We start from the raw sequence: 18,554 nt of genomic DNA, 5'->3' as shown, positions 1-18,554 counted from the left end.
GCAGACTAGATGGGCCACATGGTTCTTATCTGCCGACACATTGTATCTTTCTTTGTTTCCATGATAGATTGTTTGATAGAACTGTATGTAGATGATGTGCAGTCCTTAAATTGTTCATGTGCAAGATCTATCACCTCTGACAACTTGTGGTAACACAGCTTTCCTGAGCACAGATTGTGACTTACATATTAGGAACTCCTTGGTCTTCTTCAGGAGCGTCATGTAACTCACTCTAAACAGCTCTGACATCTTTGTCATTCCCCATCTTTCTCACCGGGTTTAACCCCTTAAGGACCAGGCTCATTTTCACCTTAAGGACCAGGCCATTTTTTGCAAATCTGACCAGTGTCACTTTAAGTGATGATAACTTTAAAACGCTTTTACTTATACAGGCCATTCTGAGATTGTTTTTTCGTCACATATTGTACTTCATGACACTGGTAAAATAAAGTCAAAAAAATTAATTTTTTTGCATAATAAAATACCTAATTTACCAAAAATTTGGAAAAATTTGCAAATTTCAAAGTTTCAGTTTCTCTACTTCTGTAATACATAGTAATACCCCCAAAAATTGTGATGACTTAACATTCCCCATATGTCTACTTCATGTTTGAATTATTTTGGGAATGATATTTTATTTTTTGGGGATGTTACAAGGCTTAGAAGTTTAGAAGCAAATCTTGAAATTTTTCAGAAATTTACAAAAAACCAATTTTTAGGGACCACTACAGCTCTGAAGTCACTTTGCGAGGCTTACATAATAGAAACCGCCCAAAAATGACCCCATTCTATAAACTACACCCCTCAAGGTATTCAAAACTGATTTTACAAACTTCGTTAACCCTTTAGGTGTTGCACAAGAGTTATTGGCAAATGGGGATGAAATTTGAGAATTTCATTTTTTTGCCTAATTTTCCATTTTAACCCATTTTTTCCACTAACAAAGCAAGGGTTAACAGCCAAACAAGACTGTATCTTTATTGCCCTGACTCTGCCGTTTACAGAAACACCCCATATGTGGCCGTAAACTACTGTACGGCCACACAGCGGGGCGTAGAGTGAAAGGTGCGCCATATGGTTTTTGGAAGCCAGATTTTGCTGGACAGTTTTTTTGACACCATGTCCCATTTGAAGCCCCCCTGATGCACCCCTAGAGTAGAAACTCCATAAAAGTGACCCCATCTAAGAAACTACACCTCTCAAGGTATTCAAAACTGATTTTACAAACTTTGTTAACCCTTTAGGTGTTGCACAAGATTTAATGGAAAATAGAGATACAATTTCAAAATTTAACTTTTTTGGCAGATTTTCCATTTTAATATTTTTTTTCCAGTTACAAAGCAAGGGTTAACAGCCAAACAAAACTCATTATTTATGGCCCTGATTCTGTAGTTTACAGAAACACCCCATATGTGGTCGTAAACCACTGTACGGGCACACGGCAGGGCGCAGAAGGAAAGGAATGCCATACGGTTTTTGGAAGGCAGATTTTGCTGGACTGGTTTTTTGACACCATGTCCCATTTGAAGCCCCCTGATGCACCCCTAGAGTAGAAACTCCAAAAAAGTGACCCCATTTTAGAAAGTACGGAATAGGGTGGCAGTATTGTTGGTACTAGTTCAGGGTAGATATGATTTTTGGTTGCTCTATATTACACTTTTTGTGCGGCAAGGTAACAAGAAATAGCTTTTTTGGCACGTTTTTTTTTTTGTTATTTACAACATTCATCTGACAGGTTAGATCATGTGGTAATTTTATAGAGCAGGTTGTCACGGACGCAGCGATACCCAATATGTATACAATTTTTTTTTATTTATGTAAGTTTTATACAATAACTTCATTTTTAAAACCAAAAAATTGTTTAGTGTCTCCATAGTCTGAGAGCCATAGTTTTTTCAGTTTTTGGGCGATTATCTTGAGTAGGGTCTAATTTTTTGCGGGATGAGATGACAGTTTGATTGGCACTATTTTGGGGTGCATATGACTTTTTGATCGCTTGCTATTACACTTTTTGTGACGTAAGATGGCAAAAAATAGCTTTTTTTACACCGTTTTTTTTTGTTTTGTTATATAGAGCCGGTCGATACGAACGCGGCAATACCTAATATGTATACTTTATTTTTATTTATGTAGGTTTTACACAATGATTTTATTTTTGAAACAAAAAAAATGATGTTTTAGTGTTTCCATAGTCTAAGAGCCATAGTTTTTTCAGTTTTTGGGCGATTATCTTGAGTAGGGTCTCATTTTTTGCGGGATGAGATGACGGTTTGATTGGTACTATTTTGGCGTACATGCGACTTTTTTGATCACTTTTATTACCTTTTTTGGGAAGTAAGGTGGGCAAAATTTCAATTTTCTCATAGTTTTTTTTTTTTTTTTTTATGGCGTTCACTGTGCGGGGAAAGTAACATGGCCGTTTTATAGATCAGGTCGTTACGGACGCGGCGATACCTAATATGTGTAGTTTATTTTATTTTTTTAATTTTTATTCAGTGATAAATGTTTTTTTTTTATCTTAACTTTTTTCACTTATTCTTTTTATTTTTTGACCCAGACCCACTTGGTTCTTGAAGATCCAGTGGGTCTGATGTCTGTATAATACAGTACAGAACCTATATAGGGTTCTGCACTGTATTTTACTTACACTGAACAGATCTATGCTTTCAGCACAGATCTGTTCAGCACCATGGACAGCAGGACGCCTGAGCAGGCGTCCTGTTGCCATGGGAACCTTCCCCGTCTGCTCAGTTATGGTCAGAACTTCGCAGACGGGGAAGGGTGAGGACGGGGCTTCGGGGGGCTCTCTGGGGGCTCTCTCCCTCTCCATCGGGGGGCTGCAAAGGCACAGCAGCCCCCCGATCGGAGAGGGAGGGAGCTCCCTCTTACTGTTAACCTTTTCCATACAGCGGTCCGTACGGACCGCTGTATGGAAAGGGTTAAACGGCTGACATCGCATCAACGATGTCAGCCGTTTATACCAGGGTGCCAGCAATGTGCTGGCACCCTGGTATACCCACTGTACACCAACGATTACGCAATAGGAGGCGGGCGGGGGATCGCGATCCCGCCTGCCGCACCGCCCGCCTCCCGCAACGCCCCCACCGCCTGCGACACCCCCCCTGCACCACCCGCCGCCATCAAATCATGCAGGGGTGCAGGGGGGGGTGTAGTATATTGATTTTAGGCACTCTAAAGTTTCTGATCCCCGCGGTCAGGGACCGCGGGGATCAGAAACTGCAAAAAGCGCAGCAAACCGCAGGTCTGAATTGACCTGCGGTTTTCTGCGATCGTCGATGCGGGGGGGTCAAATGACCCCCCCCCCTGCATTGTTACAGGATGCCGGCTGAATGATTTCAGCCGGCATCCAGTTCCGATTAACCCCCGCGGCGCCGGCATCGCTATTTAAAGCCATGACGTACCGGTACGTCATGTGTCCTTAAGGACTCGGGAAACATGCCGTACCGGTACGTCATGTGTCCTTAAGGGGTTAACAAGGTAGAACTTTATAAGGAATTTTAAGTAACTGTCCATTCAGCCTCATATGAAGAATTTCACGCTCTCGGCAGGATTGTTGACAAGTAAGAAAAATGAATGTAGTCCATTAACAAAGCATTTAGCTTAAGTATCACAAGTACCAGATTCCTGAACTTCCCAGAGGTGTTCATGGCGATCCAATGGAATATTTTTTTAAGGAAACAAAAAAACACCCTAGGGCGTACATAGGCGCTAAATATTTCACTTCTGGGACCCTAACTATTCTAACTCTAAATCACTTACTGAAGCTCTTCAGCGCTCGCTCTCCTTGAGCTCAATTCTCCATTTTGGACGTCAGTCCCTCTGTCCCAGACCTCCTTTCTGTGTGGACAGAACTTTCTTTCTATGAGCTTTACCTCTGGAGTTGTCCATGGACAGGTGGGCTCCAGGTGCTCTTCGCCCTTGTCCTGGGTCACTCTCCAGTGCCCCTTATCTTCACACCTTTCCCAGAATATGGCACAGATTTCTTTACCTCCAAGTCTTTCCCTAGGACTCTGTGCACATCAGTCTTTATGTTTATAGACTTCTCTAGAAAACATGACATTTCCTGTTGACTTTAGTCTTGATTGAAGATACCTGTGGACAACACTCCTGTATAAACAAAACATGAGTGCTTTACTATAAAGTAATCTAAGGGTACTTGCGTTATTCTTTTCCGGCGCTGAGTTCCGTCCTAGGGGCTCAATACCGGAAAAGAACTGATCAGTTTTATCCCCATGCATTCTGAATGGAGGGCGATACATTCAGGATGCATCAGGACGTCTTCAGGTCAGTATTTTTTCCTTTTTAGGACGGAGATAATACTGTAGCATGCTGCGGTTTTATCTCCATCCAAAATTCCAGAACACTGGCCGGAATGCCGGATCCGCCATTTTTTCCCATTGAAATGCATTAATGCCCGAGTGTTCCTGCAAAACGGATCCGATTTTATGGTCTACGCATGCTCAGACCGCCAAAAAAATTTGAAAAAATATAAGTGCAGGATCCGTTTTTCCAGATGAAACCGGAGAGACGGATCCAGCATTTCAATGCTGGATCCGTCTGACAAATGCCATCAGTTTGCATACGTTTTGACGGATCCAGGAGGCAGTTAGGGTTAGGGAATCCTCTGCCGCAAGTGTGAAAGTACCCTAAGAATCTTGAAAACCTTACAAATGTTCAGTTTAAGTATATATACAGTACAGACCAAAAGTTTGGACACACCTTCTCATTCAAAGAGTTTTCTTTATTTTCATGACTATGAAAATTGTAGAATCACACTGAAGGCATCAAAACTATGAATTAACATGTGGAATTTATATACATAACAAAAAGTGTGAAACAACTGAAAATGTGTCATATTCTAGGTTCTTCAAAGTAGCCACCTTTTGCTTTGATTACTGCTTTGCACACTCTTGGCATTCTCTTGATGAGCTTCAGGAGGTAGTCACCTGAAATTGTCTTCCAACAGTCTTGAAGGAGTTCCCAGAGATGCTTAGCCCTTGTTGGCCCTTTTGCCTTCACTCTGCGGTCCAGCTCACCCCAAACCATCTGGATTGGGTTCAGGTCCGGTGACTGTGGAGGCCAGGTCATCTGGCGCAGCACCCCATCACTCTCCTTCATGGTCAAATAGCCCTTACACAGCCTGGAGGTGTGTTTGGGGTCATTGTCCTGTTGATAAATAAATGGTGGTCAAACTAAACGCAAACCGGATGGAATAGCATGCCGCTGCAAGATGCTGTGGTAGCCATGCTGGTTCAGTATGCCTTCAATTTTGAATAAATCCCCAACAGTGTCACCAGCAAAGCCCCCCACACCATCACACCTCCTCCTCCATGCTTCACGGTGGGAACCAGGCATGTAGAGTCAATCCGGTCACCTTTTCTGCGTCGCACAAAGACACGGTGGTTGGAACCAAAGATCTCAAATTTGGACTCATCAGACCAAAGCACAGATTTCCACTGGTCTAATGTCCATTCCTTGTGTTCTTTAGCCCAAACAAGTCTCTTCTGCTTGTTGCCTGCCCTTAGCAGTGGTTTCCTAGCAGATATTCTACCATGAAGGCCTGATTCACACAGTCTCCTCTTAACAGTTGTTCTAGAGATGTGTCTGCTGCTAGGACTCTGGGTGGCATTGACCTGGTCTCTAATCTGAGCTGCTGTTAACCTGCAATTTCTGAGGCTGGTGACTCGGATGAACTTATCCTCCGCAGCAGAGGTGACTCTTGGTCTTCCTTTCCTGGGGCGCTCCGCATGTCAGCCAGTTTCTTCGTAGCGCTTGATGGTTTTTGTGACTGCACTTGGGGACACTTTCAAGGTTTTCCCAATTTTTCGGACTGACTGACCTTCATTTCTTAAAGTAATGATGGCCACTCGTTTTTCTTTACTTAGCTGCTTTTTTCTTGCCATAATACAAATTCTAACAGTCTATTCAGTAGGACTATCAGCTGTGTATCCACCTGACTTCTCCACAACGCAACTGATGGTCCCAACCCCATTTATAAGGCAAAAAATCCCACTTATTAAACCTGACAGGGCACACCTGTGAAGTGAAGACCATTTCAGGTGACTACCTCTTGAAGCTCATCAAGAGAATGCCAAGAGTGTGCAAAGCAGTAATCAAAGCAAAAGGTGGCTACTTTGAAGAACCTAGAATATGACATATATTCAGTTGTTTCACACTTTTTTGTTATGTATATACAAACCGGATTCCAAAAAAGTTGGGACACTATACAAATCGTGAATAAAAACTGAATGCAATGATGTGGAGGCGCCAACTTCTAATATTTTATTCAGAATAGAACATAAATCACAGAACAAAAGTTTAAACTGAGAAAATGTACCATTTTAACGGAAAAATATGTTGAATAAGAATTTCATGGTGTCAACAAATCCCCCAAAAGTTGGGACAAGGCCATTTTCACCACTGTGTGGCATCTCCCCTTCTTCTTACAACACTCAACAGACGTCTGGGGACCGAGGAGACCAGTTTCTCAGGTTTAGAAATAGGAATGCTCTCCCATTCTTGTCTAATACAGGCCTCTAACTGTTCCATCGTCTTGGGCCTTCTTTGTTGCACCTTCCTCTTTATGATGTGACAAATGTTCTCTATAGGTGAAGGTCTGGACTGCAGACCGGCCATTTCAGTGCCCGGATCCTTCTCCTACGCAGCCATGATGTTGTGATTGATGCAGAATGTGGTCTGGCATTATCTTGTTGAAAAATGCAGGGTCTTCCCTGAAAGAGATGACGTCTGGATGGGAGCAGATGTTGTTCTAGAACCTGAATATATTTTTCTGCAGTGATGGTGCCTTTCCAGACATGCAAGCTGCCCATGCCACACGCACTCATGCGACCCCATACCATCAGAGATGCAGGCTTCTGAACTGAGCGTTGATAACAACTTGGGTTGTCCTTGTCCTCTTTGGTCCGGATGACATGGCGTCCCAGATTTCCAAAAAGAACTTTGAATCGTGACTCGTCTGACCACAGAACAGTCTTCCATTTTGCCACACTCCATTGTAAATGATCCCTGGCCCAGTGAAAACGCCTGAGCTTGTGGATCTTGCTTAGAAATGGCTTCTTCTTTACACTGTAGAGTTTCAGCTGGCAGCGGCGGATGGCACGGTGGACTGTGTTCACTGACAATGGTTTCTGGAAGTATTCCTGAGCCCATTCTGGGATTTCCTTTACAGTAGCATTCCTGTTTGTGGTGCAGTGTCGTTTAAGGGCCCGGAGATCACGGGCATCCAGTATGGTTTTACGGCCTTGACCCTTACGCACAGAGATTGTTCCAGATTCTCTGAATCTTCGGATGATGTTCTGCACAGTTGATGATGATAGATGCAAAGTCTTTGCAATGTTTCGCTGGGTAACACCTTTCTGATATTGCTCCACTATCTTTCTGCGCAACATTGTGGGAATTGGTGATCCTCTACCCATCTTGGCTTCTGAGAGACACGGCCGCTCTGAGAAGCTCTTTTTATACCCAATCATGTTGCCAATTGACCTAATTAGTGTTATTGGTCTTCCAGCTCTTCGTTATGCTCAAATTTACTTTTTCCAGCCTCTTATTGCTACTTGGCCCAACTTTTTTGGGATTTGTTGACACCGTGAAAATTTGAATCAACGTATTTTTCCTTTAAAATGATACATTTACTCGGATTAGGCTACTTTCACACTTGCGCTTGATCGGATCCGTTCTGAACGGATCCGATCATATTAATGCAGACGGAGGCTCCGTTCAGTACGGATCCGTCTGCATTAATAACTTAGAAAAATTTCGCAAGTGCGCAAGTAGCCTGAGCGGATCCGTTCAGACTTTCAATGTAAAGTCAATGGGGGACGGATCAGTTTGAAGATTGAGCCATATGGTGGCATCTTCAAGCGGATCCGTTCCCATTGACTTACATTGTAAGTCTGGACGGATCCGCACGTCTCCGCACGGCCAGGCGGACAGCTGAACGCTGCAAGCAGCGTTCAGCTGTCCGCCTGTCCGTGCGGAGGCGAGCGGAGCGGAGGCTGAACGCCGCCAGACTGATGCAGTCTGAGCGGATCCACTCCATTCAGACTGCATCAGGGCTAGACGGAGGCGTTCGGGTCCGCTCGTGAGCTCCTTCAAACGGAGCTCACGAACGGACCTATGAACGCTAGTGTGAAAGTAGCCTTAAACGTTTCATCTGTCATCTACGTTCTATTACAAATAACATATTGACATTTGCCATCTCCACATCATTGCATTCAGTTTTTATTCACGATTTGTATAGTGTCCCAACTTTTTTGGAATCCGGTTTGTAATTCCACATGTGATAATTCATAGTTTTGATGCCTTCAGTGTGAATCTACAATTTTCATAGTCATGAAAATAAAGAAAACTCTTTAAATGAGAAGGTGTGTCCAAACTTTTGGTCTGTACTGTAAATTTCTTCACTGCCAGCAGGTTGGGCGGTTACTTGCTGGCAGCCGCCGCATCCTCTGTCTGAAAAAACGCCCCTCCTCCACTTGATTGACAGGGCCAGCGAGCGCTCTCCTCCTCTCGCTGGCCCTGCCTGCAGCTTAAATCCCACGCCTGCGCTGTACCGGTCTTCATTCGGCGCAGGCGCTCTGAGAGAAGGACGCTTGCTTGGCCGCTCCTTCCTCAGTGCGCCTGCGCTGATGACGTCAGCCCTACACCCAGAAGAGAAGACGCTGGCATCGCTGGTAATGAGGCGGAGAGTCCGGTGACGTCGCTGGTGCTTGATTCAGGTAAGTATTTGCCTAATAAGCATGCAGCCACTACAAGCACCAACGAAATGGGGTCCCATTATTAAAAAAAATAAATTATTTAGACACACTATACCACCAGCGATGCCGGCGTCCGCTCTTCCAGGTGAAGGGCTGACGTCATCGGCGCAGGCGCACTGGGGAAGGAGCGGCCAAGCGAGCGTCCTTCTCTCAGAGCGCCTGCGCCGAATGAGGACCGGTACGGCGCAGGCGCGGGATTTGAGCTGCAGGCAGGGCCAGCTGGAGCATGAGAGTGCTCGCTGGCCCTGACAATCAAGTGGAGGAGGGGGTGTTTCTTCAGACAGAGGATGCGGCGGCTGCCAGCAAGTAACCGCCCAACCTGCTGGTGGTGAAGTAATTTACATATCACAAAAGTACGATTTTTACTTAAATTACAGCACAGCCCGAGGTAAGAGGGGCAGATATGGACTCTGCGTACATTAGCAAATATATTAAGTCAAAAACTGAAAATTGGTGTTTGGGGGGTGACAGAAGCCCTTTCACTATATTATTGTCGCTGGCACATGTGCAGGTGCAGGTGTACTTCACACAAAAATTGGTTTGTCGCCCACCAAACTAACAGATTATTTATTTTAGATGTTGCTTTGCGCCCACCAAAAAATTGCTGTAGAAAGGTCAACCACAGAATGAACAGACAGATAAATGGTGTATTGCACATGTGCCCTGGCTGGACAATTGTGTACCTGTTGGTGCAGGAACCCCCCCTCCGAGCCACTTGTGAATGACTGGCCTGATAACCGTGGACAGTCACCCCACAATCCTACAGATGGACTTACTGTATTTATTTGCCTGGAAGGTTCTTTATGGACAAAAAAAAGTTGTTTTCTCACCCACAATGTCCCAGTTGTATTCACTGATTATATATCACTATCAGATTTGCAGCGCAGGCCGACAATGTAACAACGGTATTTAACGCTTGTATTGGACTGTCAGAAATGTAGCAAAGGTATGGAAAAAAATATATGATTTTTTTCACCCACAATTAAACAGATGGATTTAACTGATTTTCTTTCACTATCACAAATGCAGTGCAGGGCGCAAATGTAGTTTTTAGCAAAAAATTTATAATTTGTCCCCCCAGAATCTAACATAAGGATTTACTGAATGGATTGCACTCACATATGCAGCACAGGGTACTTTACAGAAAGAAATGTGAATATGTCCCCCCTGGGTCCCTCAACTTCCTATATTATTTCCCTTCCCCTGACACATATGCAGGGCAGGTGCACTTAAAAAATGGGTGTATGTCGCCCACTGAACTAAAAGAACAGGATTAAATAATTGTCCCTGGCACATATGCTGTACTGGTGCACTGAACTTACACAAATTGGCCGCCGACACCCACCTAACTAACAGACGGATGAAATGTATTTTTCTGTGTCACTGGGGTCAGGGCAGGGTACAAAAATGTTTCACTGCACCCACAAAAAAACTTGCTGTAGATCACAGAGTTAACAACAAGTTCTGATATCAGATTCTGTCCTATTCTCTCCCTCACAGCAGCAGCATCCTCTCCCTACACTGATCAGAGCAGAGTGACAGGCGGCGCTACGTGACTGCAGCTTATATAGAGCCCGGGTCACATGCTGCACTGGCCAATCACAGCCATGCCAATAGTAGGCATGGCTGTGATGGCTTCTAAGGGCACACAAGATAAACGCTTGTTGATTGGCTGCTCTGCAACCTTTCAAAAAGTGTTGAGAAATCGCCGAACCCGAACTTTTACAGTTCGGGTTCATTCAACCCTAGTGGTGACTGTTCCATGTTTCACAGTGTTGGTGTAAATTTGCCATCCGGAATGGGACACAGTTGTGCCCCTTTTTCGGCTGACATAAAGGCAGGGGGTGAGGGGTCCATTATAGTGGCCCTTGTCCCAGGCTGCACCACTACACACTGAATTTAACAGGCACAAGTTCACATATCAGTTTTTTTATTTTGTGTCTTATACAACATACACTCATCACAATTATGGAGATTAAGGTTTTATATGATATTTATGTATTAGCTTTGTAATCTTTATTGTTTGCAACAAATTTATGCATCATGTGATCATCTGCTCATTTGATGTGTGTATTATGTGTTCAATTTTCCACCTGGTTTGTAACATGTGATTAATTTTCCACTGGAATCATGGGTATATATACTCACGTGTGACACTATTACTTTGCTTGACAAAGGCCTCATTCAGTGGGCTGAAACGTTGCCTGGGAATAAATTGGGTCACCACTCTTTTCACCTGATGTCGGAGTGCTGCCTCATTTTTGGGGAATTATTGAACAGGTCAAGATTCGCCTACCTTCCCTGAGGAATTGCACCCTATCTACGTTTGTCTGACTGTGCTGTGATAGATAGAAAGAGATTGATTGATAGAAGATAGATAAAATATCCTGATATAACATCCTAATATATGGTGCCACAGTGTCCAGACAACTAGTGTCATATAGCGTCCAGATAACTAGTGTCATATAGCCTCCAGATAATTAGTGTCATATAGCCTCCAGATAACTAGTGTCATACAGCGTCCAGATGACTAGTGTCATACAGCGTCCAGATGACTAGTGTCATACAGTGTCCAGATAACTAGTGTCATACGGTGTCCAGATAACTAGTGTCATATAGCGTCCAGATAACTAGTGTCATATGGCGTCCAGATAACTAGTGTCATATAATGTCCAGACAACTAGTGTCATATAGCCTCCAGATAACTAGTGTCACATAGCCTCCAGATAACTAGTGTCATATAGCCTCCAGATAACTAGTGTCATATAGCCTCCAGATAACTAGTGTCATATGGCGTCCAGATAACTAGTGTCATATAGTGTCCAGATAACTAGTGTCATATAGTGTCCAGATAACTAGTGTCATATAATGTCCAGACAACTAGTGTCACATAGCCTCCAGATAACTAGTGTCATATAGCCTCCAGATAACTAGTGTCATATAGCCTCCAGATAACTAGTGTCATATAGCGTCCAGATAACTAGTGTTATACAGTGTCCAGATATCTAGTGTCATATAGTGTCCAGATAACTAGTGTCATATAGCGTCCAGACAACTAGTGTCACATAGCGTCCAGATAACTAGTGTCACATAGCGTCCAGATAACTAGTGTCACATAGCGTCCAGATAACTAGTGTCACATAGCGTCCAGATAACTAGTGTCATATAGCGTCCAGATAACTAGTGTCACATAGCGTCCAGATATCTAGTGTCATATAGTGTCCAGATAACTAGTGTCATATAGCGTCCAGACAACTAGTGTCACATAGCGTCCAGATAACTAGTGTCACATAGCGTCCAGATAACTAGTGTCACATAGCGTCCAGATAACTAGTGTCATATAGCGTCCAGATAACTAGTGTCATATAGCGTCCAGATAACTAGTGTCATACGGCGTCCAGATAACTAGTGTCATATAATGTCCAGACAACTAGTGTCATATAGCGTCCAGATAACTAGTGTTATACAGTGTCCAGATAACTAGTGTCATATAGCGTCCAGACAACTAGTGTCACATAGCGTCCAGATAACTAGTGTCACATAGCGTCCAGATAACTAGTGTCATATAGCGTCCAGATAACTAGTGTCATATAATGTCCAGATAACTAGTGTCATACGGCGTCCAGATAACTAGTGTCATATAATGTCCAGACAACTAGTGTCATATAGCGTCCAGATAACTAGTGTCATATAGTGTCCAGATAACTAGTGTCATATAGCGTCCAGATAACTAGTGTCACATAGCGTCCAGATAACTAGTGTCATATAATGTCCAGATAACTAGTGTCATATAGCGTCCAGATAACTAGTGTCATATAGCGTCCAGATATCTAGTGTCATATAGCGTCCAGATAACTAGTGTCATACAGCGTCCAGATAACTAGTGTCATATAATGTCCAGATAACTAGTGTCATATAGTGTCCAGATAACTAGTGTCATATAGCGTCCAGATAACTAGTGTCACATAGCGTCCAGATAACTAGTGTCACATAGCGTCCAGATAACTAGTGTCATATAATGTCCAGATAACTAGTGTCATATAATGTACAGATAACTAGTGTCATATAATGTCACGATAAATTGTGCCACATAGTGTCCAGATGACTGGGTACAGTGGTCCCTCCTTGGAGCAGGGAATGATGGCATCTTCTCATTGATCTGATGACCTATACAGAGCTATTCTGTAATACTGCATATAAAGTCCCTGTTCAGACTTGTATCCCGGTGGGTGCAGGCAGGACATGACCCCCAAGACTGTGCAAGAAGCCAGATTTTTTTCTCATGTAAACGCGGGTGCATTGTACTTAGTGGCTTCACACACATTGCAGCAGGTATACCGCCAGACACACTACCTTTACACTGTGAACCTAAAGACTTGTGTGGACAGCTGGGTGCACTGAGTACTGTGTGTATAGCACCGTCATGGAGGACACATTCCCATGGGTTTCTGCTTGTATCTGGGGTTCGGACGCTCTCTGGGCCAGCGTCATCGCGTATGGAGGGGGTTCCCAGAAATCTGTGTGGGAGGCAGTTGTTCAGGTCTGGACACACTGAGGATAAACCTTGGGGCATATTCACATGTAGCAGATCTGACAATCACTTCCATTCACTGGACTGGGGCTGTCTCCGCAGCACATGGATTTCTACAAGCATCAGCCGTGTGTGACTAGACCTTACAAAATATCCATATCAGGACGTGTGGTCCGCTCCCCTGCGGCTTCTGCCAAAGGTGATGTTTGTGAAACAGCAAATAAATATTTTGACAGATTTATGTTACTTTGACCTTTTCACGGTCTCTCTGCAACATATAAAGAAGAAGATCCAGTCGAGAGGGTGGAAGCTTCCTGCGGAAACTTCTCTGCTCCACACCATGACCAGAGCGCCGGCATGTGCCATCATTGTGCTCCTCAGCATCTGGGGATCAACTCATGGAGGTGGTGAGTTACAGGAAAGAAAGGAGATAGATAGATAGATAGATAGATACAGTGCCTTGCAAAAGTATTCACCCCCTTGACTTTTTACGTATTTTGGTCCCTCACAACCTGGAATTAACATGGATTGTTTGAGGATTTGCATCATGTAATTTACAGAACCTGCCGACAACTTTGAGAATGTTTTTTTGTTTTTTTTTTATTGTGAAGCAAACAACAAATAGGACAAAATAACAGAAAAAGTCAATGTGCAGAACTATTCACCCCCCTAAAGTCAGTACTTTGTAGAGCCCCATTTGCGGCAATCACAGCTCCAGGTCGCTCTGGATAAGTCTCTAGGAGCAGTCGCCACATCTGACCGCTGGGATTGTTGCCCGTTCCTCCTTGCAGAACGGCTCCGGCTCCTTCAGGTCGGGTGTTTGCTCTTGTAAACAGCGATCTTTACGTCTGACCACAGATCTTCTATTGGATTGAGATCTGGGCTGTGACTCGGCCATTCCATCACATTCACATGTTTCCCCTTAAACCCCTCAAGTGTTGCTTTAGCCGTGTGTTTGGGGTCATTGTCCTGCTGGAAGGTGAGCCTCCGTCCTGGCCTCAGATCACGCACAGAGTGGGGCAGGTTCTGCTCAAGAACATCCCTGTATTTAGCACCATCCATCTTTCCCTCAGCTCTGACCAGTTTCCCAGTCCCACTCCCCAGTATGATGTTGCCACCACCAGGTCTCACTGTGGGGATTGTGTTCTTTGGGTGATGTGATGTGTTGGGTTTGCGCCAGACACAGCGTTTTCTTTGATTGCCGAAAAGTTCAATTTTAGTCTCCTCAGACCAGAGCCCCTTCCTCCATACATTTTGGGTCTCCTCAGACCAGAGCCCCTTCCTCCATACATTTTGGGTCTCCTCAGACCAGAGCCCCTTCCTCCATACATTTTGGGTCTCCTCAGACCAGAGCCCCTTCCTCCATACATTTTGGGGTCTCCCACAGGCCTTTTCACAACCTCACAACGCGCCTTATTGTCTTTAGCTGACAGTAATGGCTTCTTCTGGCCGCTCTGCCATAAAGCCCAACTCTATGGAGCGTACGGCTTATTGTCGTCCTCTGTACAGATCCGCCAGTCTTTGCTGTGGAACTCTGCAGCTCCTCCAGGGTTACCTTAGGTCTCTGTGCTGCCTCTCTGATTAATGCCCTCCTTGCCCGGTCCGTCAGTTTTGGTGGCGGCCGTCTCTTGGCTGGTTTGCTGTTGTGCCATGTTCTTTCCATTTGGTTATGATAGATTTGATGGAGCTCCTGGGGATCATGAAAGATTTGGATATTTTTTATAACCTAACCCTGACTTGTACTTCTCCACAACATTGCCCCTTACTTGTTTGGAGAGTTCCTCGGTCTTCATGGCAGCGTTTGGTCAGTGATGCCTCTTGCTTTGCAGCCTCTGGGGCCTTTTTAAAAAAAGGTGTGTATATGTAATGACAGATCATGTGACACTGAGATTGCACACAGGTGACATCATTTCACTAATTATGTGACTTCTGAAGGTAATTGGTTGCACCAGAGCTTTTTATGGGCTTCCTAACAAAGGGGGTGAATACATACGCACAGGGCAATTTTCTGTTTTCTATTTCTAAACAATAGTTTTATTTATATATTTTTCTCATTTCACTTTATCGACTTAGACCATTGTATCTGATCCATCACATATAATTCAGATTAACACAACATTGAACTTAAGGCTGTAATGTAACAAAACACGAAAAAAGACAAGAGGGTGAATACTTTTGCAAGGCACTGTAGATAATAGATGTGAGATGGATAGATAGATGGATAGATAGATAGCTAGATAGATAGATAGATAGAAGAGATTAAATAGATAGATAAATAGATGAGATTACATAGATAGATAGATGAGATTACATAGATAGATAGATGAGATTACTTAGATAGATAGATGAGATTACTTAGATAGATGAGATTACTTAGATAGATGAGATTACTTAGATAGATAGATGAGATTACATAGATAGATGAGATTACTTAGATAGATAGATGAGATTACATAGATAGATGAGATTACTTAGATAGATGAGATTACTTAGATAGATAGATGAGATTACATAGATAGATGAGATTACTTAGATAGATGAGATTACTTAGATAGATAGATGAGATTACATAGATAGATGAGATTACTTAGATAGATAGATGAGATTACTTAGATAGATAGATGAGATTACTTAGATAGATGAGATTACATAGATAGATAAAAGACAAACCACATTTTAAGCCAAAAATGATGTATCTAATTTGATAAACGCCCCACATTTTTATTTCATGTTCTTCTTGGCAGGTGCGAGGCCTGAGGGTTTAGTTCGACCAGGTGAGGAGATAATGTTTATGTTGTGGTCGTCGGTCACATTGTATCTCTTCTTCTTCATCATCTTCTTCTTCCTCTGATATTTGATACAATTTCGTGGCCCCGTCTTGTCTTGCAGCTCCTAACCTCGCCCTGCAGGGGATCGCCACTCAGTCCTCTACTTATTCTTATTTTGGAAGCGCTCGGAACGCCAATGACGGATCTTTGGCCGCAAATTATTTAAGGTCACAATGTTCTTACACGAAGAAGGAATTGGATCCGTGGTGGATGGTGGACCTCAAAGCCCCGTACAGGATCATGTCCGTAGCCATTACTAACCGGGTCTTGGAATGCTGCAGAGATAAGATTTTTGGATCAGAGATCAGACTAGGAAACAACCCGAGTAATGGAGGAAAGTTAAACCCCAGGTAAGATTAAAGCTCCACTCAATCTCCAACCCAGTCTCCTGGCATTCCCTGAGTGTTCAGTGTCTGCAGAGTCTTTTCTGGTGGTTTGCATTCCTGGAAATGAGATCTTTACATTGGGTTCGGAGCGGTCACTTTATGTAGGACAGTCTTTTTGTCCTGCAGGTAGCTTATGGGTGCCTTTATAGCTTTCTATTACAGACAGAGCAGTGGGGGAGGGCTCCTAATGCAGCCAGTTGCCTTACAGCTACATGCAGGCTGACGAGGAGGTGGGTGGCAGATCAGCACTGATACATCATAAGACAGAACGAAGGGAGGAACTGATCAGAGCTTTCTTGTAATTTTCTGAATTTTGCCCCATTCTATGACCTTTTTCCAGGTGTGGTGTCATCTCATCCATTGAATCTGGAGAAACTTTGTCGTTTTCTTGCCAAGGGATGGTCGGTCAATATGTGACAGTGACAATTCCTGGCCGGGAGGAACAATTAGTGCTGTGTGAAGTCCAAGTCTACGGATTTCCTGCAGAAGGTTCAGGTGTGGTATATGATAGAACGAAAGGATAGAAAACATGAAAATGTCCAGATATTTACAAGTTCTCAATATCTTCAATTCCAGATTATGCGACTCCAACAAACCTGAAGACACTGAATGGAGGTAAGGAGAAGGGGGGGGGGGGGGGCTAGGTACTGGCATCTAGTACAGGCAAGAAGCAGGCTTTATGTACCTGTACCATCAATGAGAGGTGCACATGGAAGAGCAAATCAAGAAATCATCGTCTTTCCCCCTCCACTAATCTCAGATCAGAACTGTCTATGGCTGTAAGGCAACTGGCTGCAGCAGGAGCCCTCCTCCACTGCTCTGAGTAGGAAATTAGGAATGCTAACCCCCTTAATAAGGCCGAGTCCGATCTGAAGTGAGTGGGCTGTAATGAGGTGATGTGTACAGGGCCGTGTCTGTGCAAACAATGAAGAGCCTGCAGGATACTATGGCCCCCATTTTGCATCCAGAAGGTCCCACTGATCAAACACTGATGACCTATCCTAATGTGTCACTACTGGAGCATTATATAACAGAATGTTCTGCAACTTTCTGACCTACATTGAGTATTTAATCATTTTCAGTTTTCCATCTCATTACTTCCACGGATGAAGATATCTTCTAGTTTCATGTGGTGACCACACAACTGCGCGGCCCCTTACAGTACAGATATTAGAGAGATTTCTTGTAATGAACCCTGCACCGGTGAAAACCCCACGACACGTCACACTGACTGTTACTAGGCCTTGTTTTGCCATGCGTGTATATGACTGACCTGTAGTGTATGGTGGTCATCCTAGGTATGTGGCAGCATACTATGGTGGAAATCCATGATGTGTGGTTGCCAAATCTCATGTGTGGTGGTCATCTATGGGGTGTGCTAGCCATCTGTGGTATGTGGTGGTCATCTATGGTGGTCATTTGTGGTGTGTGGTGGTCATCTATGGGGTGTGCTAGCCATCTGTGGTATGTGGTGGTCATCTATGGTGGTCATTTGTGGTGTGTGGTGGTCATCTATGGTATGTAATGGTCATCTGTGGCCTGCAGGCTAGTTAGATATGTAGTGACTGAGATGACCAGGTGCCTCATACTTGAATTCTCCTTGATCTGACCCTTTTATGTAATTATTTTGCAGCTCCAAATGTGGCTCCTAAAGGCCTTGCCAAACAATCCAGCCTGTACAACATGTACGGAGAACCAAAAAATGCCATTGACGGATCTCTAGACAGCAACTACCTGTACATCCAGTGCGCCGGCACGTCTGAGCAGGAAAACCCGTGGTGGATGGTTGATCTGAAGTCTGAATATAAAGTCTTCACGGTTGCAGTCACAAATAGAGGAGATTGCTGCCCTGAGAGAATACACGGAGCAGAAATCATGATTGGGAACTCGGATGAAAACGCAGGCACCAAAAACCCCAGGTTAAAAAATATCTATAAAATTGACTAGGACAGGAATCTATAGGTGGGGATGGGGTGAGCTGTGGATGCTTCCGCTCATTACTCCTCTACCC

The 18,554-nt window shown here is 43.9% G+C and overlaps 1 protein-coding gene across 3 annotated transcripts in view; it reads left to right on the top strand.

Moving 5' to 3' along the window:
* Positions 1 to 18,554, top strand: part of LOC122938780 — a 291,534-nt gene that overhangs the window by 98,432 nt on the left and 174,548 nt on the right. Inside the window, exons 2-7 of one of the 3 annotated variants that reach the window (XM_044294557.1) lie at positions 13,613 to 13,736; positions 16,074 to 16,103; positions 16,219 to 16,507; positions 16,884 to 17,038; positions 17,120 to 17,158; positions 18,177 to 18,462. The exons of the other annotated variants lie outside the window; for them this stretch is intronic. Coding sequence (XP_044150492.1) covers positions 13,613 to 13,736; positions 16,074 to 16,103; positions 16,219 to 16,507; positions 16,884 to 17,038; positions 17,120 to 17,158; positions 18,177 to 18,462 — 923 coding nt within the window. The remainder of the gene's footprint in view (positions 1 to 13,612; positions 13,737 to 16,073; positions 16,104 to 16,218; positions 16,508 to 16,883; positions 17,039 to 17,119; positions 17,159 to 18,176; positions 18,463 to 18,554) is intronic. 3 annotated transcript variants of the gene reach the window in all.

Source organism: Bufo gargarizans, chromosome 1 (assembly GCF_014858855.1).
Source record: "Bufo gargarizans isolate SCDJY-AF-19 chromosome 1, ASM1485885v1, whole genome shotgun sequence".
NCBI lineage: Eukaryota > Metazoa > Chordata > Amphibia > Anura > Bufonidae > Bufo > Bufo gargarizans.
Note: the sequence above shows the minus strand (reverse complement) of the source record. Positions and strands in the feature narration are given on the sequence as shown.